Here is a 21,025-nt window from a genome sequence, read left to right on the forward strand (position 1 = left end):
AGGAAGAGGCAGGTGGATCACTGTGAATTCAAGGCCAGCTGGTCTACAAAGTGAGTCCAAGACAGCCAGGGCTGTTAGACACAGAAACTTTGCCCAAAAAAACAAAACAAAACAAACAAACAAATAAACAAAAAACCAGGGGCTAGAGATGGCTCAGTGGTTAAGAGCACTGACTGCTTGTCTAGAGGACCTAGGTTCAATTCCCAGCACCCACATAGCACCTCACAACTGTCTATAACTCCAGTTCCTGAAGACCTGACACCCTCACACAGACATACATGCAGGCAAAACACTAATACACATAAAATAAAAATAAAATTATTTAAAAACAAACAAGCCAGGCGTGGTGGCACACGCCATTAATCCCAGCACTTGGGAAGCAGAGGCAGGGAGATCACGGTGAGTTTGAGGCCAGCCTGGTCTAGAAAGCAAGTCTAGGACAGCCAAGGCTACACAGAGAAACCCTGTCTCATGAAACCACAAAACAAACAAAGAGTTAAAATCTTTCCTTTTTATTTAGACAAAAAGGGAGAATGTTGCAGGCTATTTGATCACACTGTGAACCCCAAGATAGTGTTATTTATTGGAAAACCTGATTTTAGTTGTGATGTGGCTCAGCCTTAGCACACACCTTTAATCCAAGAGCTTTCTGTTTAAATATTGTAAACAGGATTAAATAAACTCAAGCACATAGGATTATTAAGGAAAAAACAAAGCAAAACAGAGTAAGAGGAAGTCATGAGGATGGACAGAGACACACAGGAAGTAGAAGGGAGGGACATTCAGTTTTCGAGGTTTTTAAGAGGGCCTGGAAGAAGGAGAGTTCCTTTCTGGGAGTCAGGCAGAGAGAAGGAAGGGCAGCGGATTGCTTTCTCTGTCCGTCTGAGCTAGCAGGCTTTCACCCCAGCAACTGGCTCTGGAATCTTCATTTGTAAAATTGAACGACTGAGATTTTGTTAAAAACAACAGGTCCTGGGGAGGCAGAGGCAGGCGGATCTCTATGAATTCCAGGCCAGCCCGGTTTACAGAGTGAGTCCAGGGCAGCCAGGACTACACAGAGAAACCTTCTCAAAAACAAAACAAAAAACCAATAGGTCCTATACTGTGGTTCTCAACCTTCTTAATGCTTGGACAGTTCCTCATGTTGTGTTGACCCAGCCGTAAAATTATTTTCATAAGAGTAATTTTTCAGCTGGGCAGTGGTGGTGCATACCTTTAATCCCAGCACTTGGGAGGCAGACGCAGGTGGATCACTGTGAGTTCCAGGCCAGCCTGGTCTAAAAAGTGAGTCCAGGACAGTCAAGACTACACAGAGAAACCTTGTCTCGAAAAACCAAAAGGAAAAAAGAAAAAAAAAAAGAGTAATTTTGCTTTTTTGTTTGCTTGTTTCTTCAAGACAGAATTTCTCTGTGTAGTTTTGACTGCCCTGGACTCTGTAGACCAGACTGGATCACAGAGATCACCTGTTTCTGCCTCCCTGAGAGCTGGGATTACAAGCGTTCTTCACGGTGCCCGGCTCATTTTCCCATTGATATGTAATCGTAATGTAAATATTCTTGTATACAGCCGGTTGTCAGAAGGGTCTCGACCCAAAGGTTGAGACCCACTGTCTTAGACGGTTCTCCCTGGAAGCCCTCGGTACTGGCTGCACATCTGCAGCTAGCTTCTAGCAAGGAGTGCGACAATTCCCTAAAGTTCTTCCCAAAATTCCTGCCTTAGAATGCACTTAGAGCCCAGACTACGCAGTGCCACAGCAGTGCTGGGGTTGCAGAGGTCTGAAAGGGTGAGTTTCCATGCCCTATGCCCGCCTCCCGGTTGCTGGAAACCTAAGAGGAGGTGGCAGTCAGAGCCCCTGGGAACTCCTACTGGCTTGTCCGGAGGGGCGGAGCCCGAGCCACCGCCCGCCCGGAAGCGCGCCGGCGGGAAGCCGGCGTGGAGCGCGCCTATACTGGCGGGGAGATCAGCGTGGCAGGTACTCACTGGGCGGCGGGAAGTTTGCTGCAGAGGCGGGACCAAAAGCAACCCCGAGCAGACTGAGACCCTCTCTGCGTTCCCCATATGACGGAGGTGTGAATTGGGAATTGTGGCGCAAGAGTGTCTTCCAGGGGCCACGATGTGAGATCCGAGCCCTGGGACCCAAAGCCGTCTTGGCTTCCCTTTGCACTGTTTATTGACAGGGTGGGTCACAGCGACGCCTGCAGCGGAAGGGGATGCTACGTCCTCCCAAGCTGGTGGGTGTGGAGATTGAAAGTGGGCCCTTATTACACGAGCTCTATAGCTGGGGTCAGGGGTCACGTGGCCAGATTGCAGAATTGAGATGGAAAATCTCTCCTTGTCTTAGGCCGACCAGAGTTCTCTAGGCTACGCTATTCACAGTTTCTTCCTGCCTGGTTCCCCGTTCCAGGCAGAAGGATCCATTAAAAGCACAGATGGAGGCTTTAGGGCAGCAGCGACCACCCCTGTCTGTACCCCTCGTGCCCTGGGTTCTTGGAAGGGTGGTTTCAAGAGCTCCCCTTTTTCCAAGCTGAGCTGTTGTTGCTCTGACCTGGAAGAGGAGCTGGTCCCTGACAACCCACCCCTCCCCCCCTATTTCTGCAGCTTCCCTCAGCCTTGCCTGAGCTGGCTTGCTTGACAAGCTGGGACATGTCTGGTCCCCAAGGACCTTCCGTGGGTGATGGCTGCAGTGTTGGAGGGGCTGGAGGCAGAGGAAACGACAGCTGCTGCAGAGGATGCTGCAAGATCCGTTGTGGAGGCCGTGGACTCCAGCCCTGGGGCTCCGTTTCTCCTGGTTGGGAACCAGTTGAACTTGGACCTACACCCAGGGGGCTGCCATCGACTGCAGTACCTGTGTTCCCAGCAGCCCCCACAGCTGCTGCTGGTGGAGTTCTTGCGGCTCAGCACCCACGAGGACCCTCAACTGCTAGGTGACACTCTAGCCCAGGTTCCATGGAGTCTGATGCCCCTTCGCTCTCTGGTCCTTAAGGGTGAGTCCCCTTGCTCCTGACCTTGTCCTCATCTCTAGCCCTACCGTGACTCCACTTCTTGGTCACAAAGGCCATTCTTGTCCCAGCTCTCGCTCCAGCCCTCTCTTCTCCCTGCACCTCACGTGTGAACCCCTGCCTCACACCTGTTGCCTGTCCTTTGCCCTGTCACCTTCCTCCCCAAAATGAGGCTAGCTGGGCGCTGTCTCCTGAAGGTGCCCTTGGGGCCTCTGCAGATCCCGGTTGTTCTTGGGTGGTACTGTCAGCTGGCATGAACTGGTAATCGCCTCTGCTTTCCTTTCTTTCTCTGTCCCTCTGGCTGGCTTAAAGGGGATGCTTTCTCCCGAGTGTTTTCTCTGGCCCTCAGAGCTGAATGGAGACTCCAGCTCTGAGGGCTACAGCTGTCCTCCCTCCTTCCCCCCCTTCCAGGTGGCCAGAGCCGAGGTGCCCTGGGTGCCTGCCTCCATGGTACCCTGACCACTCTGCCTGCTGGCCTGAGTGATTTGGCCTGCCTGGCCCACCTGGACCTGAGCTTCAACAGGCTGGAGACGCTGCCGGCCTGTGTCTTGGAACTGCGCAGCTTGGATGCGTTGCTGCTTTCTCACAACCGTATCTCAGAGCTGCCGGAGGCCCTGGGGGCCCTGCACACCCTTACCTTCCTTACTGTGACACACAACCGCCTAGAAAGGCTACCCACAACGCTGGGATCCCTGTCCAGCCTTCAGCGTCTTGATCTCTCTGAGAACCTTCTAGATACCATACCCTCTGAGGTTGGAGACCTGAGCAACCTCAGTGAACTTAATCTAGCCTCCAACCGGCTGCGTTGCCTCCCAGCTTCCCTTGGTGAGTAGCCATGATACGAGCTTTGGTTCACTAGCCAGTATCAAATGGGTGCCCCTCAGCCACTGCCCGGAACGCCAACTCCCATGTGGCCCCTGCAGTCCTAAAGTCTTGAGTCTCTGGCCCCTTCCTCTTCCACAGAGGCCCCTGTACCCCAGGCTTGGCCTGTGAACCCTCACTGCTCCCCAGTGGCCCCTTGACTTCCCTTCTCCCTCCTTGGTCGCCTGTGGTCCACTGGTGTCATTGTCCCACCATGTGATAGAGCCTGAGGCCTTTCGTGTGAGTGTCTCGTTATATAAGCCCAGGCCCACCGTGAGTGGCCCTCTGCCAACCCTAAGCCAGCACTTGCCTGCAGCGGGCCTGCGGTCCCTGCGCCTCCTTGTTCTGCACAGCAATCTCCTGACCTCAGTGCCTGCTGGCCTGGCCCACCTGCCACTGATCACTCGACTTGACCTGAGGGACAACCAGCTCCGGGACCTACCTGCTGAGCTACTAGACGCTCCCTTTGTGCGCCTGCAGGGGAACCCTCTGGGTGAGGCCTCTCCAGTACCCCCAAGTCCCCCAGGTAGGTGTGGGCGTGGGCGGCCTCTGAGAGGATGAAGGCCCCGTCATCATTCTGACCACGGACCTGTCCCTTGTGCAGACGTAGCCCAGATTCCAGAAATGCCCAGGCTGTTCCTGACCTCAGATTTGGACAGGTATTAATGGGACGGTGGCGAGAAAGACATCTGTCTACCCTGACTCCCTGGCCGCCCTGGGCACCTTGTCCGTCTGCCCTCATGACTTCTTTTCTCACTCAGCTTCCTTGTGACTCCCCATGGCTGTTCTGTGACCCTGGCCTGTGGTGTCCGCCTACAGTTCCCAGCAGGAGCCACCACCACACCCACCACCATCCACTATCGACGGTGGTTGCCCGAGCCAGGCCTGGTCTCCCTGGGACCTCATGACTTCCTGCTTAGTGGCGTCTTAGAGCTGCGACCTCACGGGGTGGCTTTCCAGCAGGCATGTCCAGACTGGGTAGGGGGCAGGTGCGGGTAGCCTTGGCTGGGCCCTGTCTCACACATTACCACTGTCTGACAGGATGTAAGCTTATGGCTGCTCTTTGTCCCCCCACGAGTCCGTCGCTGCCGTGAAGTGGTGGTGAGGACGCGGAGTGACAGTAGCTGGAACGACCTAGAGACCCACCTGGAGGAAGAGGCACCCAAGGTGACAGCTACCTAGGCCCCTGGGAGTGAGGGCACAGGAGCCGCTTGCCCTGACACCACCCGCGCCTGCCCAGAGTCTTCTGCCCTGACCCAGTCCTCCCATGTGTTCTAGAGGCTCTGGGCTCGCTGCCAGGTACCCCACTTCTCCTGGTTCCTTGTTGTTTTACGCCCAGTATCCAACGCTTGTCTGTTGCCACCAGAGGGAGCCCTTCTGTGCTCTTCGGGTCATCCTGGGGTCAAAGTCACTTTCCCCGCAGGGGCCACAGAGGAGCCTCGACAGGTCTCCATGCAGGTAAGGGCAGGGCAGTGCTAAGGGTGGCAGGAGGTACCTCGGCATACAGAAGGGCACTCAAATGGTTCTCCGACCAGGTAGTGCATATGGCTGGAGTCGAGCTGAGAGCTCTCCTGGAAGAATCAGAGGCAGCAGTAAGCCCCTTGCTGTGCCTGTCACAAAGCGGCCCCCCCAGCTTCCTCCAACCAGTCACTGTGCAGTTGCCCTTGCCCCCTGGCGTCACAGGTGAAGCTGCATGCTACAGGACCAAAGACGGGTGCTTAGAAGGGGAAACAGCATTTAGAGGGGCTTTAGCCTTCTGCCATTTCCTGTTTAGGCTTCAGTCTAGACCGTTCCCACCTACACCTGCTGTACCGAACACCCCTGACAGCCACCTGGGATGACATCACCACTCAGGTGGCACTGGAACTCACCCACCTGTACGCACGCTTCCAGGTCACACACTTTTCCTGGTCAGTGTCCCCTCTCGTCCTCAGCACCCCTTCTGCCCTTCATCTGGGTGGCCGTACCTCAACTCTGGCACTTCCAGGTACTGGCTCTGGTATACCACCAAAAACTGTGTGGGGGGCCTGGCACGGAAGGCCTGGGAACGGCTGCGGCTGCACCGTGTGAACCTCATTGCACTGCAGAGGCGCCGAGACCCTGAGCAGGTCTTGCTGCAGTGCCTGCCCCGGAATAAGGTGGGGGGCAGCAAGAAGGGAGTAGGGTGGGGTGACCTGAAGGCCAGGGTGGGTACAGAGCTTGGGGCCTCTGATCTTTTGTGGGTGCCTCACAGGTGGATGCCGCCCTGGGCCGGCTGCTGGATCGCTACCGTGGCCCTGAACCCTCCGAGACTGTGGAAATGTTTGAGGGTGAGAAGTTCTTCGCAGCCTTTGAGCGGGGCATTGACGTGGACGCTGGTAGGTCTCTCTCCTCCTGGGGGCAGTGGGGTGTGCCACTTTGGCTCCTCCTGCTGAGTTTGCCTCCCTCCGCAGACCGTCCAGACTGTGTGGATGGCAGAATCTGCTTTGTTTTCTATTCACACCTGAGGAATGCAAAGGAGGTGTATATTACCACGGCCTTGGACCGAGAAGCTCAGGCTGTTCGAGGCCAGGTGGGCTGGGGTGTGAGGACCCTGGACCGAGGTACCTGGATCTGAGGCCAGAGCTCTGAACCCCACCTGATCCTTCCCCAGGTGTCCTTTTATCGGGGTTCACTTCCCACGGAGGTGCCTCAAGAGGCTGAGGCCGCCCGGCAGAGGAAGGGCATGGATGCACTGTGGATGGCCACCTTGCCCATCAAGCTACCGGTGAGACTGGAGAGGCTTAAGCTGACAAGAGGAGATAGAGACCCCGGGTGACCAAAGACAAAAGAACGGAGGATTCAAGCTTACTGTCTCCTGACAGAGACTCCGGGGACCCCAGGGGAATGGACGGGGGACTGACTTCTCCTTGATGCCTCTAAACCTGGGTGATGCGGAAACTGGTTTCCTGACTCAGAGCAACCTGCTGAGCGTGGCCTCACGCCTGGGTCCTGACTGGCCAGCTGTGGGCCTGCACCTAGGCATGCCCTACCGTGAGCTACAGCGTATCAGGCATGAGTTCAGGTAAGCCTCTGTAAGTTCTGGTGAGCCTTCTCACTGCCGGCCGCAGCTTCAGCGCGGACACTCCCCCACCCGTCCCCTCACACTAGCTGACGGCTTTCAAGGGGATGGAGGTGGAAGCAAACACCAGTCTGAGGAGGGTCTGATCACTAGCCCAGGCAACTTCCTTTAGAGCTATATTGAGCCTGTGTGTGTGTGTGTGTGTGTGTGTGTGTGTGTGTGTGTGTGTGTGTGTGTGTTCCTGGGCAAAACACCTTCATGAACACCCTTTTCCCCACCGAGGGATGACCTGGATGGGCAGATTCGTCACATGCTCTTCTCCTGGGCTGAGCGCCAGACTGGACGGCCGGGAGCCGTGGGACGCCTGGTAAAGGCCTTGGAACAGAGCGACCGGCAGGATGTGGCTGAGGAAGTGCGCGCCATCTTGGAGCTTGGCCGCCACAAGTACCAGGACAGCATCCGGCGCACGGGGCTGGCCCCAGGGGACTCTGATCTGCCTGGCACCTCAGCTTCACAGACCCCAGAGTCTGCCCAGGCCTAGGCTTACAGACTTAAGGTGGCCTTTGACTTGACTTGGCCAGTGGCTAGAGCCCCTGTCCTACCTCGCCTGTGTGGTCCAGAGCGCCAGCATACAGAGACTCCTTGCTGTTTAGAAAGCTTGGTTTATTGTTTACTTTTTGAGACAGGGTCTTAACTGTCTAGCCCAAGCTAGCCTCCAACTCCCAGTGCACCTCAGAGATTGATTTATTTATAGGATTCAGGGGAGCACCTCAGAGATTGATTTATTTATAGGATTCAGGGGACGGCTGCCTAGTGATCTGAAGCATAGTCCCTGTGTGTCTATATTTCTTACCGTGCCAGGCCCTCCTGTTAAGATAAAGGCAGAGAAGAATGCCTTGAGAGATGGCTCAGTAGTTGACAGCACTGTCTGCTCTTTCAGGGGAACCAGTTTCAATCCCCAGGACCTCCATGATGGCTCAGAACAGTCTGTAACTTCAGTTCTAAAGAATCAGAAACTTTCCTTTGGCCTCCACAAACACCAGGCGCACACAGTGCGAGGACATGCATGCAGGAAAACATCCATGCACATAAAATAAAAGCTATTTACTGTTGAGTGTGTGTGTGTGTGTGTCACAGAGTAACTTTGCAGAGGCTGTTCTTTGTTCTCTCCTTCCAAGTGGGTCCTGGGGATGAAATCAGCGTCATCAGGCTTGGTTGCACATAGTTTTTACCCAGTGAGCCATTCCTAGGCCCTCACGAGTATATTCCCCAGGAGTCGGGAGGAGCCATTCTACATAATAACCCTGCCACAGGTCAGGATACAAAGTCATATGTGACAAAATGGTGCATAAGGCCTGCCTACCAGGATCTTATGGGAGGTGTCTGGTGTCTAAGGAGCATCTATCGTAAAGCTCCAGGACCAAACTTCTCCCAGGTCACCCCATCCACACGCCTCCTGCCTTCAGTTCTGGGTCCCTATCCCTCCTTGAGAAGCCAAGGAGAGAGCCTAGGGATACTCCAGAAAGCCCACCGCCTCAAGGATGGCCTGAGGCTGTGGCTGGTGGCAGTGGCCACGCCGGCCGGGAGGGGGAGCCGACCGCAGCGAGGGCTTAGGGCGGAGCGGGCGCGCCTCCGAGCGACGCGCCTCCCAGCCTAGGTGCAGGCCTGGCGCGCGGCACAGCGGGGAGGCGATCCCGGCAGCGGCTGCGTGGTGAGTGTTAGCGGGTCAGTTCTCGTGGCACCCACCCAAATCTGGCTGGGTTGCGGGGAGCAAAAGGGCGGCATTGGTGTCTGGGAGAGGTGACATCTGCTCAGACGCTGCGGCACTGGCGGAGCACGGATCGGCGGGTACCTCGCCCGGCTGTCTCCCGGGTGCGGAAGGCCGTACTCGGTCTCGGCTCTGCCGGGCGCGCTCCCTGCGCACACGTGTCCCAGCAGTGTGGAAGCTCCAGAGCTCTGACTGGAGTTACTTTTACCGGGGGTGGGGGTGCCGTACACGTGGGAATCCACTGGTCTTGCGTGGGCGCGTACACGGTCAGAGTCTGTGTGGTCTGGCTGGAGATAGCGAGTCTAACCGCGACCGTGGGGTAAAGGACATGATCTGGTCGGGAGCGGAGGATGTGCCCCAATCCTGGTTTTCCTTTGTGGGACATCTTAAGTACCTCACAGTGGGGGACCTCTTTGTAGCCCCTATAGCTAGGTAGGCAAAGTTAACTTCTCTAAAGAGGATGGGGCGAGGAAGACTAGATTCGGGGGAGGGGCACGCTGGTGACGGGGCTTAGCTCCAGCCCAGTCGCTTTTCTTTCTTTCTTTCTTTCTTTTTTTTTTTTCTCTTACCGAGACTGGGTCTATGTGACTGACACTGGCTGCCCTGGAACTCTTTGTAGACCAGGCTTGCTTTGAACTCACAGAGATCCACCTGCCTCTGCCTCCCAAGAGGTGGGATTAAAAGGGGGGGGGGCCACAAGCGTCAGGCTGTTTTTTTCTGTTTGATAGGAAACAGGTAGCTTCATTCATGGAAATTTGGGAAGAAGCTGTTTGAAACTGTTAGCCTCTATGTTAACCTGATCTCTCTCAGTTGTCCTGAGGCCTGACTGGGGTTGCTAGACAACTCGGCAGAAAGCTCTGGATCCTTGGTGGCTTGACTAGATCTGGTCAGGTTTCTATGGTAACAGACAGTGCTGAGGGAGCCCTGACAGCTGTCTCAAACTGATGAGAGTTAAAGAACACACACACACACACACACACACACACACACACACACACACACACACACACACAAAACACGAAAAATAAGCCAGGGGTGGTGGCACATGCCTTTAATCCCAGCGCTCAGGCGACAGAGTCAGGCCTATTTGTATTTTGAGTCCAGCTTGGTCTACAGAGTGAGTTCCCTTCCAAGACAAACAGGCTGCTACAGAAAACTTTTTCTTTTCAAGACAGAGTTTCTCTGTGTAGCCTTGGATGTCCTAGACTCACTTTGTAGACCAGGCTGGCCTCAAACTCACAGGGATTCACCTGCCTCTGCCTCCCCGAGTGTGTGCACCACCATGCCCCCAGCTGAAAAATCTTGTCTCAAAAAAAACCAAACTAAGAAATAACAAAATCCAAACCCTGGGGGTCAGGGAGGGAGAGAACAGCCCAGAGGGCTCCCCTTGCCTGTTGTTCCAGGCAGCAAAACCCCACTCGCTCAGCTCAGCGGCTGTGCTTGCTGTTGCTCGTTTAGTTCTGGGTGCAGGGCTGACTCAGTCCTTGGGATCTCAGTGCCTGCCTTGCTCTTCCCTGAGCTTCAGGTGGTCTGACCTCCAGGACACATGCAATGCCCAGGTGCCCAGATCTCAGATAGGAGGGAGGGTAGCATCCGAGGGACAGCAGGCTCACTGCTCCTGAGGAAGAGTCGGAAGAAGGATGGGGTTCTCCTAGAGATGGGGGGCAGGGGGAGCTGCTGTAGCTAGTTTACACTTGGAGCATGGTATGCAGAGGGAGAAATCAGATGACAGTTCAGAGGTCAGGACTTTGCCACACACCAGGGTTAGGAGGGACAGGTACTCTTCCACTGAGGCCCCAGTGCAGCGGTGGGGCAGAGGGCAGAGGGCGCCTGGAGCACCGCCTCCGTGCCCTCTGGACCTGCCAGGTGAGCAGAGCCTGTACCTGGCAGTGGTGGCTTTGAAAGCCAAGCATCCCTTCGCTGCCCTTTCCTGAGAACAGGTATGCCTTCTCATGTCCTAACGTAAGTTCCCTGATAGGCACACCCAGGTGTCACAGCACGGTGGGTGCTGACCCACTTCTCAGAAGCACATGTTAACAGGTCCATACAGGGTGCCTTTCCCTGCGGTTTCAGGGCTGTAGACAGATCTGTGTTCGCCCCATAGCCTGCAGACAGAAGCCTACTGAGTGGCCTGAGAACACGGAGGCCTGGGGCTGGAATCCCTATGGGTAGGCAACCTGGTTCTCAAGGTTAGTCCGTCCTTGTTTTGTTTTCTGAGACAGGATTTCTGTGTGTAATGGCCGTACCTGTCCTGGGCTCACTATGTAGACCAGGCTGGCCTCGAAGTCACAGTGATCCACCTGCCTCTGCCTCCCGAGTGCTGGGATTAAAGGCGTGCGCCAGCCTAGTCCTCCCCTTCTTCAGCATCCAAGCTGGGCAGAGCCCCAGACCCCCAGAAATTGTCTCGCCCCCTCCTCCTTTTCCCAAAGCTGCAGTGATTACCATCCATCTAGCCCAAAGTGAAAGAGAAAGTCCTCCCCCCCCCACACACACACATATACCGGGGCCCGCCCCGCCCCGCCCCTCAGCCAATCCCTGTAGCCTTTTGCCTCCTCCCCCGGCCAGTGTCTCTATCCTCTCAGTGAGCATACTTGTTGGAGCGGTGGAGAAGCGGTTGTGCGCGCTCTGGGGTGCTCTCTAGGTGAGCGTGGCCCACAGGCTGTTGGGGATGGGGGTTGGGTAGCAGGTCCAGGGTCGCAGTCGTCTGGGGGCTCTTTAGCGTGAGAGCCATGTGACCTCATGTGGCAGCACTGAGGATACTAGCCTGTGTGTGTGACAGCTGACCCCTGAGGGTTCAGGAAAAGACACAGGGGAGGACCCAGGACTTGTTTTTATGACTGTGTCCCTCATGGGAGCCCCCTGAGGCTGGCTCTTGGATTCCCATCCTTGCTGCTAATAGAAGAGGCCCCTTCTAAAGGAAGCGGGCACAGCAGCCACAGATGCTTTAGGAGACAGCGTCGCTCTGCTTTCTTCATAGCAATTATTCCCGTCCTCCCGTCCCCTAGGCTCCTGCATCTGTTGGGAGTGAAACACTTCCTTTGGGAAGTGGACAGGAAGATGGGCAACCAGCTTGGCAGGGTGGGTGGGAGTCTTGTTTCCCTATGGGAAGGGGCTCCCGTGGCCCATTGTGAGCTGCTATGGAACCGGGTCTGCTCCTCCCAGGAGCTCCACAAAGGAGACACCCCGTGTCTCTGCCCCTCCCCGCCCCCCCCCATCCCACTGACAATAGGAGATGCTAGCTGCGTCTCCTTAAGGATGAGAACTCGTTATCACAGCTCAAGTCCAGGGTCCAAGGACCACTGCACTAAAAGGCACCTGGCCCTTTAAAAACTGGAGCTTGCCTTCTGTGCGTGAGCTTATGCGTGTGAGCGTGAGTTCCTGGCTGCCTGGGAGGAGCATTCAATGCCGGGGAGGGCATTGAAGGGAAGCCAGGTGGCCCCAGGGATGGGTGGCCTCCCTTTCTTCTAACAACCACCCTTCAGTGTATCCCCAGGGCACCTTGATGGCTGCAGCCTGGAGCACGGGGTCTAGGGAGTGAGAGGTTCCTGTGAGGTGGTGTGGGTGGGTGAGAGGCTTCTTTCTCTGACAGGCCCCTTCCACCACTCATTCTGTCCTTCTTTCTTTCAGGTGGCAGAAGTCTTGAAATTGCTCTGAAGGTGAGGACATCCCCTCCCCCACCGCCGCCAGCCACCCACATTGTCCTCATCAGCTCCTCCCTACCAGTGCCTCCACTTGCATCGCCTGGCCTGAGTCAGCCTCCTGCTTCACGGGGTGTAAATGGCTGATAAGCAGATCAGGTTAGAGGGACCCCCCACCCCCGCCCTGGGCTTTGGGCTTGGCTTTCACACCGCCCCCCCCTCCTCCCCAGCATGACCTCCCCACCCCCCTGTCCTGTGGTTGTGGATGTTAATCCTGACACTTGACCCTGCATACACAGCCTGCCGGCCAAGCTCATCAATGGTGGCATCGCTGGGCTAATCGGGGTCACCTGCGTGTTCCCCATCGACCTGGCTAAGACCCGGCTGCAGAACCAGCAGAATGGGCAGCGCATGTACGCCAGCATGTGAGTGAGAGCTGACTAGGCGGGATGAGGGTGCAGCTTCCACCTTTGATCTCTGCTCCTGCACCTGGGGGTTTGATAAGGGGGAAACAGGGCAGGCCTGAGGAAGATCCTATCCCTGACAGAGTCTTTGGCTTCTCTGTGGGGCCCTGGACGATCACACTGGCCAGAGACTGTGCTGGCTGCCCTTGCCTGACTCAGGGCCAGGCAGGGTCCAGCTGGCCACAGCTTACTGCCATCCCCTTGGCTACAGGTCTGACTGCCTCATCAAGACCATCCGCTCTGAGGGCTACTTCGGCATGTACAGGGGTGAGGCTTGGGATGGGTGACCGACGGGTCTGGCTGGGAGCAGGGGCAGGGATGCATGCCTGGGCTTGGTCTGTAGGTATGGACATGTTGTATGGTGCTGGTAGCACCTGAGCACAGTGGGGGCATCTGCTGAGCCTTCGTGCTGGGGGAATCGGATGCCTGAGTGGACAGGTCTTCTGCAGGGGGGTGGGTCTCAACCCTCACCTCCTAGAGCAGGCTGGGATTTGTTTCTTTTCTCTATTCTAGTGCCTCAAATCTCCTGTGTGACAGGCAGGACCACATCTGCGCCTAGAGCCTAGGGCAGGAGCCATTATACAAAGCAGCTTACAAAACAATCCCTGAGGGTGGATTTGCCCAGATGCTGGGAAGCACTGAGCCCTCAGCCCTGAGCAGCCTTCCCTGAGCCCGGACCCACCCTCGTGGTCCTGCCAGTGGGCGCACCTGTCCCCAGGAGGGAGGCTCACTACAGTCTCTGAGGGCCTGCTCTTCCTTGCCTTTCAGGAGAGGCTTGTGCTGCCAAAATCAGAGACAGATGGAGGTGGAATGCTGGGGAGGGAGGACACAGCGCCACCCCATCCTGCCTGGTTCCCGCCTGCCTGGCACAAAACAAGCCCATATGTGGGTGAGAGGGCAGGCGGCTGCAGCCAAGGAGTGCCAGGCAGGGCTTTGCCAGTGTGGAACAAAGTGCTAGCCCATAGTCTCCCTAACCTAAGCTCCCCAGCAAGTCTGTCCCCACCTGGCCTGCCTGGGTCCCGTAAGCCACAGCTTACCCTCACATGCCCCACAGGAGCAGCTGTAAACCTGACCCTGGTCACCCCCGAGAAGGCCATCAAGCTGGCAGCTAATGACTTCTTCAGACATCAGCTCTCTAAGGATGGGTGAGAGGCTCAGCGGCCCTGGCTGCTAGGGCCCGGGTCCTACGGAAGGGTGTGTTGCTAGACCCTCCCATAGCCCCGCAGTCCCCTAGGCTGGTAACAGACCCCCAGAGAGAGGCTCCTCTACCTCAGTCCGTTTGCTCAACATCCCTGACCTTGTGAGGGCGGGCGCTCCGCCTCTGCCCACGTGAGGAGGTGCAAGGCAGCAGCTGAGTCAGTGGCTGCTGGCCCCTAGCCACTGTCTGCTGCCAGAATTTGGGGGCGCTAAACAGCCACCCCATCGCTGGAGTGTGGGGCTACAAGGTTGATCCCTTCCATTCGTTTCTCCTTACGAGCCCTTGTATATGACAGCGTCTGTCCTTTGGGCTGGATGCCTATTGCTGGAGGGTCTGGAGCCCGGGGCTGTGCCCCCATGGGACCTCCACAGCTCCCATCCCCCTTTACACCCGTGAAGCAGACAGTACCTGCCCATGTAGGGAGCTCTCTCGTCATCTCAGTCACAACCCTGCCCCTGCCCTATAGACAGAAGCTGACCTTGCCTAAGGAGATGTTGGCCGGCTGCGGGGCCGGCACCTGCCAGGTGATTGTGACCACCCCCATGGAGATGCTGAAGATCCAGTTGCAAGATGCAGGCCGCATTGGTAAGGTGCAGGGAGGGGACAGAGCTCGGGTGGGGACAACAGCTAGACCCTGTCCCCTGCCCCTCCCTCAAGCCAGGAGGAAGAGACCAGAGACCCTTTCTCACCAGCTGCTCAGAGGAAGATTCTGGCTGCCCAGGCTCAGCTCTCGGCTCAGGGAGGTGCCCAGCCCTCAGTAGAGGCTCCCGCCGCTCCTCGGCCCACGGCCACCCAGCTGACCCGTGACCTGCTGCGGAACCATGGCATTGCTGGCCTCTACAAGGGTCTAGGGGCCACGCTGCTCAGGTGGAAAGACGGCACATGGGGGAGGAGGTCTGCCTGCTAGCCTCTACTGCCAGCGTCACTCCCTCCCTCTCCACAGGGATGTCCCCTTCTCCATTGTCTACTTCCCCTTGTTTGCCAACCTCAACCAGCTGGGCCGCCCATCTTCTGAAGAGAAGTCACCTTTCTATGTGTCCTTCCTGGCAGGCTGTGTGGCTGGGAGTGCAGCTGCCGTGGCGGTCAACCCCTGTGATGGTCAGTGCTAGGTCTGGGTCCCACTTGGGGGTGGGAGTGGGGGACGGGACAGGAGCCCCCATAATGACTCGTATGTCCCTTGCAGTGGTGAAGACTCGGCTTCAGTCACTTGAGCGAGGTGTCAATGAGGACACTTACTCCGGGTTTCTGGACTGTGCCAGGTGGGCCAGGGCCCGTGAGCCTGGGGGGGGTGGGAGGCTGGGCTGGGGCAGCGCTGGGCTGAGCACCAGTTCTGACCTTCTCCCCCTTTTCAGAAAGATCTGGAGACACGAAGGTCCTTCAGCCTTCCTGAAAGGTGCATACTGCCGTGCACTGGTCATCGCCCCGCTGTTTGGCATCGCCCAGGTGGTCTACTTTCTGGGCATCGCTGAGTCCCTCCTGGGCCTGCTGCAGGAACCCCAGGCCTGAGCCCATGGCTGCTTCTCCCCAGCCTATGGGCTGGGACCAGAACAGGGTGACCAGCATAAGCCTGAGGAGGAATGGCCTCTCCCCAGTCCTCCCCATCAAACAGGAAGGCAAGGGGAGGGTGCAGGGTCCACATGGGCGGTGCACACATAGGGCCCCCATGGGGTCCTGAAGGGAAAGGAAATTGGGATCAAGGTCTTATTTATGTAGAAAATGCAGAACTCTGTACATTCCTCAAGCCAGTCCTGTTGAGCCAGTCTTGTCCCATCCCTGTACCTCAACCCAGTTCCATCTGGCCTGAACACCCCCTGAGACAGAGCTGGTCTCTGGGCTGGGGCTCCCAGGCCTGGTCTGGGCAGGCAGACTCTACCCCGTAGTCCACTGGCTCTGGGCTCTGAGGCTTTACTGGTCTACAAAGGGGACCCCCGCCACAACACACGAAATTATTTATTGAATTTGCTGGGCCCGTGTGGCTCTTCCTGTTCTCCGTCCATCAGTCTTTTTGCCCCTGCTGCTCTTTCCCCCTCATCCAGGACCCCACTCTGCCTCCCCAGCCAGCCTTACAGGAGGCTTGGAGTGTCCTAATCATGTCAAGCTAAGATCCCTAGGCTGGGTTCAGTTTTCATCCCAGGCACCCCACACATACTCTTCCTGGTGAGCTTTTGGGCCCCCACCATGGGGGGCCCAGATTGCTTGAGGTCTTTGTGTGCCTGTGGTGGGCAGCTTGCTCCCCCCCCCCAACCCTCAGCAATGAGCAGGCCAGGCTGCTTGGAGATGGGTCCCTAAGGACACAGTTGCCTTTCTCCCTGGAGTCAGGCACCCCTGCTGTGTGTGCCTCAGGCCTTCTGCTGACCATGTCCAAGAATTTAGTCCTCCGGCCCGGTAGCTCTTGTGATACAGCCCTACTCCTGGATGGAGATTGCTTGTTGGGGGAAGGGCAGGCATGAAGGCCAGTATGGAGTCTGGGCTACCCTGCTTTCTGGGCCTCTGTCCATATTTGGAAAGCCCCGCCCTTCCAGCCCTGGATCCTCTGTTCTGAATCAAAGCAGTTCTCTTCCCCTGCCCTGGCCATGTGATTGTGTTTGGTGATTGACTGAAGTGCTGGTGCTGTGTCCCTCAAGCCCAACCCCCTCCGTGGAGGCCCCTTCCCAGTGACACTACCTGGGGCTCAAGTCTGGGCCACCACCCCCACCCCCAGCCCTCCCCCGAGTTCACGGTTGCTCCTGGGAGCCACCCCTCTTGTCATGTCTGTACCTTGAAAGCTGCTGCTGCTGCTTACAGAATTATATTTTTTTCTTTTGAAGAGTTTTAAGAAGTTGTAACTTTTTTGTGTCTTGTCATGTAAAAGATAAATAAATATTCTAAATAGATGCTTGCTTTCAGAGTCTGTGCTTGTGTACACAGTAAGAAAAAAGGCGGACTTCTCCAGGCTCTCGCCTCTGCAGACCCGCATTGCCTAGGTCTCCACCCTTGCAGACCTACTTTGGAACCACCTCCCTCCTATCTTACAGTTTGGATAGGATACAGGCAGGCAACCTTGCCCCGCCTTCTGCGTGAGTCTCTTTAGATGTGAGAAGAGCTAAGCATAGGAAATCCTATCCCCCTGGGTTCCCAGGGTGGAGCACGCAGGCGTGGCCCTGGTGACGCAGCCGCTGTCCCCGCCCCCTTGCCGCTGGTCCTTCTGGTTTGCGCCCAGAGTGGTGCATTGTGGGAAACTCCTGAGCACTCCTTGGTATCTGCAGCCACCGCCCGCTGTCATCCCGTGAAGCGAGTGCGCAGCTAGAAGCTGGAGGCCTGGAGGAAGACGTAAGGCTAGAGGCCCTTCGGAGGGTGGGCAGGGACAGGGAGGTGGGGTGGGGTTGGGGGCGTCTGGTTTGGTGGCCAAACAGTAGTGCTTTGGTCTTGAAGGTCATCGAGGTTGTGACATGAGCACTTTACCCTCCCGGGCTCAGCAGCCCTGGGGAGGCAAAGGAGGCAGTTGGAAGAATAGGATGTAAGCCAAAATTAACCAAGGGCAGATCTCCTGCTCTGTACAAACTTGATGCCCAATGCCTAAGGCCTCTCCAGAACTGTACCAGGGAGGGGACACCAGGGCTTTCTGGGAGGTGAGCAGCATCTGGGCTTCTGCCCTGGTCATTTCCATCATGGTGTGACCTTCAAATGACCTTCAATGTGTTAATTGTGGGGGGGGCACTTAGAGCCTGAGCTCGGCTTCTCAAACTGGCTCCCCTTCCTTCCCCCCGGGCCATTTGTCCTCCCAGGGTGGAGGCAGACAGGTGGTCCTGGGTCTTCTAGACAGGATCCTTTTTGGGGCAGGATGGCCAGGGCCCAGTCTTCCTGGCTAGGACACAGAGAATCAAGGTGAGGTCTTTCTATAGCCTGGGGGCCCATACTCTGCTTTGCTCCTGCTTTGAGCTCAGCAAGTAACTCTTGCCCTTGAGCTGGATGAAGCTGTGGCCCATTTTGGGGAAAGGGCACTTAGAGCTAAGCTGGGTGGGGCAGATGGATGGCTGACCAGAGGCACAGGCCAGCAGATTTCCTGATGGCTTCTCTTCCTCCATTTTAATCACCTTCTTGTCCTGATAGTCCTGGTGACCTGGATCCACGCTCCCCTGACAGTCTAAGAGCCCAGACTCTGGGTTCCTTCCCTGTCCTTCCCTTCCTCATAGACTCTGCTCAAGCTGAGGTCAAGGCGCCATAGCGTCCCATTCTGTGAGGCAGCAACAAGCTCTCAGGATAGCCTGCAGCACTCAGTTCTGTCAGAGCTCACCACGACTCCTTTCTGCCTGCTTAGAGCAAAGACTTTCTCTTCTAGATTCCAGAGTTAGATCCATATGTCTACGCAGAGCCTCCCTACCCCTGCCCGTGGGGTAAACACAGTGCGTGTGAAGCAAGACTAGATTATAGGTGAGGCAACTGAGGCCAGAGGGGTTTATCCAAGAATGGGCAGAGCAGATAGAGGCCAGGCCTTGGAAGAGAAGGGACTGGGCTTACAGAGTACTCCTTGGCTGGAGCTTCTGGGCAGTTCAGGGTATTGGGAAGGGTGTGTCTGTGGGTCAGGGGTAGGAGAGCTATACTGAGGGTGTCCTGTCATTTTTGACCACCTCACTTGTGTCTCTCTCCAGACCCATATAATGCCCAGAGGTGAGCTGTCCTGAGACTCTGTGGTCCAGCCACCTGCCAGTGCCACAAGCCCCAAAACCAGCCGCCCGCACAAGTCGTCATGGAGTCCCGAGGAAAGTCAGCCAGCAGCCCCAAGCCAGACACCAAGGTGCCTCAGGCCACGGCTGAGGCCAAGACCACTCCAGCTGCCGACGGGAAAGCCCCCATGACCAAGCCTGTGAAGAAGGAAAACCAAGCGGAGAAGCAGGAACAACCCGCGGCCCCCGGGCCGGCCACAACCAAGAAGACCCCGGCCAAGGCGGATCCTGTACTTCTCAATAATCACAGCAACCTGAAGCCAACTCCCGCGGCGCCAGCGGCAGCTCCCAATAGTCCTGATGCCACCTCAGAGCCCAAGGGTCCTGGGGATGGGGCAGAGGAGGACGAGTCCAACACGGGAAGCCGAGGTCCCTGGCCTTGCGAGAACTTGACCCCTTTGCTGGTAGCTGGGGGTGTGGCTGTGGCTACCATGGCCCTAATTCTTGGTGTGGCCTTCCTAGCCCGGAAAAAATGATGCCTGGTGTCCAGGTCAGGGCGTAGAGCCGTTTTCTGTACAGACATGAATATATAGTGCATGCAAGGTCCTAGATACTTATCTATACGCACACACACACATCACACACACACAGAGACACGCGCACACACAGACACATGTATGCTACATACATCCATGGAGTAGGAGAGAAAGAGACAGTGAGTCCACCTCCACTGACCCCAGCACACCCTCTCCCAAGTTCTGGGGCAGGCGCCCAGCTCTGCAGTTTGCAGGAAGTGCTAGTACGGGGCAGAGGGACAGCCTGGGCCAGACAACTAGGAACAGATGCTGGGTATGGCCTCTGAAAGATAAGTGGTGGAGTAGGCTGGCCCTGTGGGGACATTAAAGGGCATGGCTATTTTACTCTTCCCACTTTTCTCTTAAGCCACTGAGCGCAGTCTGTCTGGGCCTGGTGCAGGGGGACTGACCTGAGGTGGGATTCAAATCTGCAGAGCTACCTCTACCCACTGTCCCTGTTCCTGGCTGAGTGGAAAGGCAAAGCTTAACAGCTAAATTTGGGATGGGATCTCCCCCTTTCTCTTTTTCAATATGTGCCCCAGGACAGCTCCTGAGGCTAGGACCACCTTACTTCATGCCCAGAGCAGCAATTGTTGGGGGGGGGGGGGTAGGGGGAGGCTGGAAGCCTGGTTAGGGAGGCAGGAACCATGGAGGAGCCACATTACAGTTCTGCCTGCCCAATACTCCCCAATAGGCTGCCCTTCCTGCCTGCACCCAACCCCCCCTTGAGTCTAACAGCGTATAAATGCAATAACACAGGTAGAGAAGAACTGCCCAGTGGGTGCCAGGCACCCGCTGCCTGCAGGAAGACCTGCTGTGCAGCCCCCCTTAGTGCATCTGGCCCCAGCTTGCCCCTTGGTGTGGTGACAGCGGGCAGGTTTCCAGAAGGCTGCAGTGGGCTCTACGGAAACATTGCCCTCACCTGGCCAGTGGCTGCAGGGACCTTGGGCCTGAGTGGAGGCTGAGATTGAAATAAACTGTTACAATATAAAAGTTGGGCTGGTGTCCTCACCTGCATGGGGCTTGGGAGGGGCAGAGACTTCCTACTTGGGTATGTGTGGGCCACAGAGTGACCATGTGGGCTTTCCAGGGAACAGGTAGGAAGTCCCAGGTATTCCTTCATGCCCTGAGCCTTATGGGCTATGTGTATCCACAGCCCCAAGGACCTCCCCCCCACCCCTCAGCCTGGACGGCTACCCACAGTGCACTGGGTAGCACCATTCCTTTGTTCCTCAGAAACTGCCTGCCAGAAAAACCAAAAAAAACAAAAAACAAAAAACAAAAAAAAACTGCCTGCCAGCAAGGAAGCCCCTGTGTCCATGAAATGCAGGAGCAGCGGAGGTAGGGCCCCCTCCTCTAGTCAGCTCTCTTCCTCAGCCCTCGGAGCCCATCCTGACCTGGTGTTCAGTAGGTGGGGATAACCGTGGCTCCAGCTGAGAGTGAGGTAACAGGCTGCAAAGAGCAAGGGTCATTTTTGAATACACTATCCCGGGACCCTCCTCCGCCCTAGAGACCACTGAGGCTGGCAGGCGAGAGCCTGTTGACCACTTTCTCCCTGAGGCTTCTTTGAGCTGGTGTTTTGTTTTGCCAATCTCTTGGTAGCCACCCTGCTTGGAGTAGTAGCTCTGCCCACATAACACATCCCATTCAACACTGGACAACTCTAAGAAAATGAAGAGATCTGAAATGGGCCACTTGTCCCTGATCAGACCACTCTTCCTGGTCTCCCTTTGACCCCTGTGCAGGCTGGCAGCTGCCTGAGCCAGGGATTCCTGAAAACAGGCTTCTGGACATGTTGGACAGACACGTAGCCATGACCAGCTCCTCCGCACTGCAGGT

General features: G+C 56.5%; 3 protein-coding genes across 4 annotated transcripts; all 3 read left to right on the forward strand.

Moving 5' to 3' along the window:
• The first annotated feature begins 569 nt into the window (after positions 1–569).
• PIDD1 (p53-induced death domain protein 1) lies at positions 570–8,014 on the forward strand. Of its 2 annotated transcripts, none has more exons than XM_084772323.1 (16): positions 570–2,067; positions 2,599–2,984; positions 3,411–3,824; positions 4,177–4,386; positions 4,465–4,519; positions 4,622–4,823; positions 4,902–5,027; positions 5,139–5,318; positions 5,396–5,543; positions 5,635–5,770; positions 5,848–5,998; positions 6,094–6,217; positions 6,293–6,411; positions 6,493–6,606; positions 6,704–6,903; positions 7,202–7,407. In XM_084772323.1, exons 2-16 carry the CDS (start codon positions 2,675–2,677, stop codon positions 7,269–7,271), a joined length of 2,559 nt encoding a protein of 852 aa, XP_084628449.1. In that variant the 5' UTR covers positions 570–2,067; positions 2,599–2,674; the 3' UTR covers positions 7,272–7,407. The 2 variants fall into 2 exon arrangements, with proteins under 2 accessions (XP_084628449.1, XP_084628448.1); XM_084772322.1 differs by having other exon boundaries at positions 571–2,067; positions 7,183–8,014.
• A 489-nt stretch (positions 8,015–8,503) lies between these two features.
• Positions 8,504–16,841, forward strand: SLC25A22 (solute carrier family 25 member 22). Its single transcript, XM_084755622.1, has 10 exons — positions 8,504–8,611; positions 12,296–12,465; positions 12,606–12,731; positions 12,982–13,037; positions 13,825–13,915; positions 14,435–14,553; positions 14,661–14,835; positions 14,912–15,066; positions 15,152–15,227; positions 15,321–16,841. The coding sequence occupies exons 2-10, from the start codon at positions 12,446–12,448 to the stop codon at positions 15,472–15,474; spliced, it is 972 nt and encodes a 323-aa protein (XP_084611748.1). The 5' UTR covers positions 8,504–8,611; positions 12,296–12,445; the 3' UTR covers positions 15,475–16,841.
• A 286-nt stretch (positions 16,842–17,127) lies between these two features.
• On the forward strand, positions 17,128–20,179 carry CEND1 (cell cycle exit and neuronal differentiation 1). The gene is made up of 2 exons (XM_084755632.1): positions 17,128–17,277; positions 18,597–20,179. Exon 2 carries the CDS (start codon positions 18,695–18,697, stop codon positions 19,145–19,147), a length of 453 nt encoding a protein of 150 aa, XP_084611758.1. The 5' UTR covers positions 17,128–17,277; positions 18,597–18,694; the 3' UTR covers positions 19,148–20,179.
• Positions 20,180–21,025: the final 846 nt, after the last annotated feature.

This window comes from Acomys minous (assembly GCF_964271855.1).
Source record: "Acomys minous genome assembly, chromosome: 2".
NCBI classification, from domain to species: Eukaryota; Metazoa; Chordata; class Mammalia; order Rodentia; family Muridae; genus Acomys; species Acomys minous.

Bases quoted from the DNA above. Each gene is read 5' to 3' on its own strand.
- SLC25A22 (XM_084755622.1), top strand. From the start codon at position 12,446: ATGGCTGATAAGCAGATCAG. The intron at 12,732-12,981 runs GTGAGTGAGAGC...CCTTGGCTACAG, and splicing joins CAGCGCATGTACGCCAGCAT to GTCTGACTGCCTCATCAAGA. The intron at 13,038-13,824 runs GTGAGGCTTGGG...CATGCCCCACAG, and splicing joins CTACTTCGGCATGTACAGGG to GAGCAGCTGTAAACCTGACC.
- PIDD1 (XM_084772322.1), top strand. From the start codon at position 2,675: ATGGCTGCAGTGTTGGAGGGGCTGGAGGCAGAGGAAACGACAGCTGCT. The intron at 4,387-4,464 runs GTAGGTGTGGGC...TCCCTTGTGCAG, and splicing joins AGTACCCCCAAGTCCCCCAG to ACGTAGCCCAGATTCCAGAA. The intron at 6,607-6,703 runs GTGAGACTGGAG...GTCTCCTGACAG, and splicing joins CCTTGCCCATCAAGCTACCG to AGACTCCGGGGACCCCAGGG.
- CEND1 (XM_084755632.1), top strand. From the start codon at position 18,695: ATGGAGTCCCGAGGAAAGTCAGCCAGCAGCCCCAAGCCAGACACCAAG.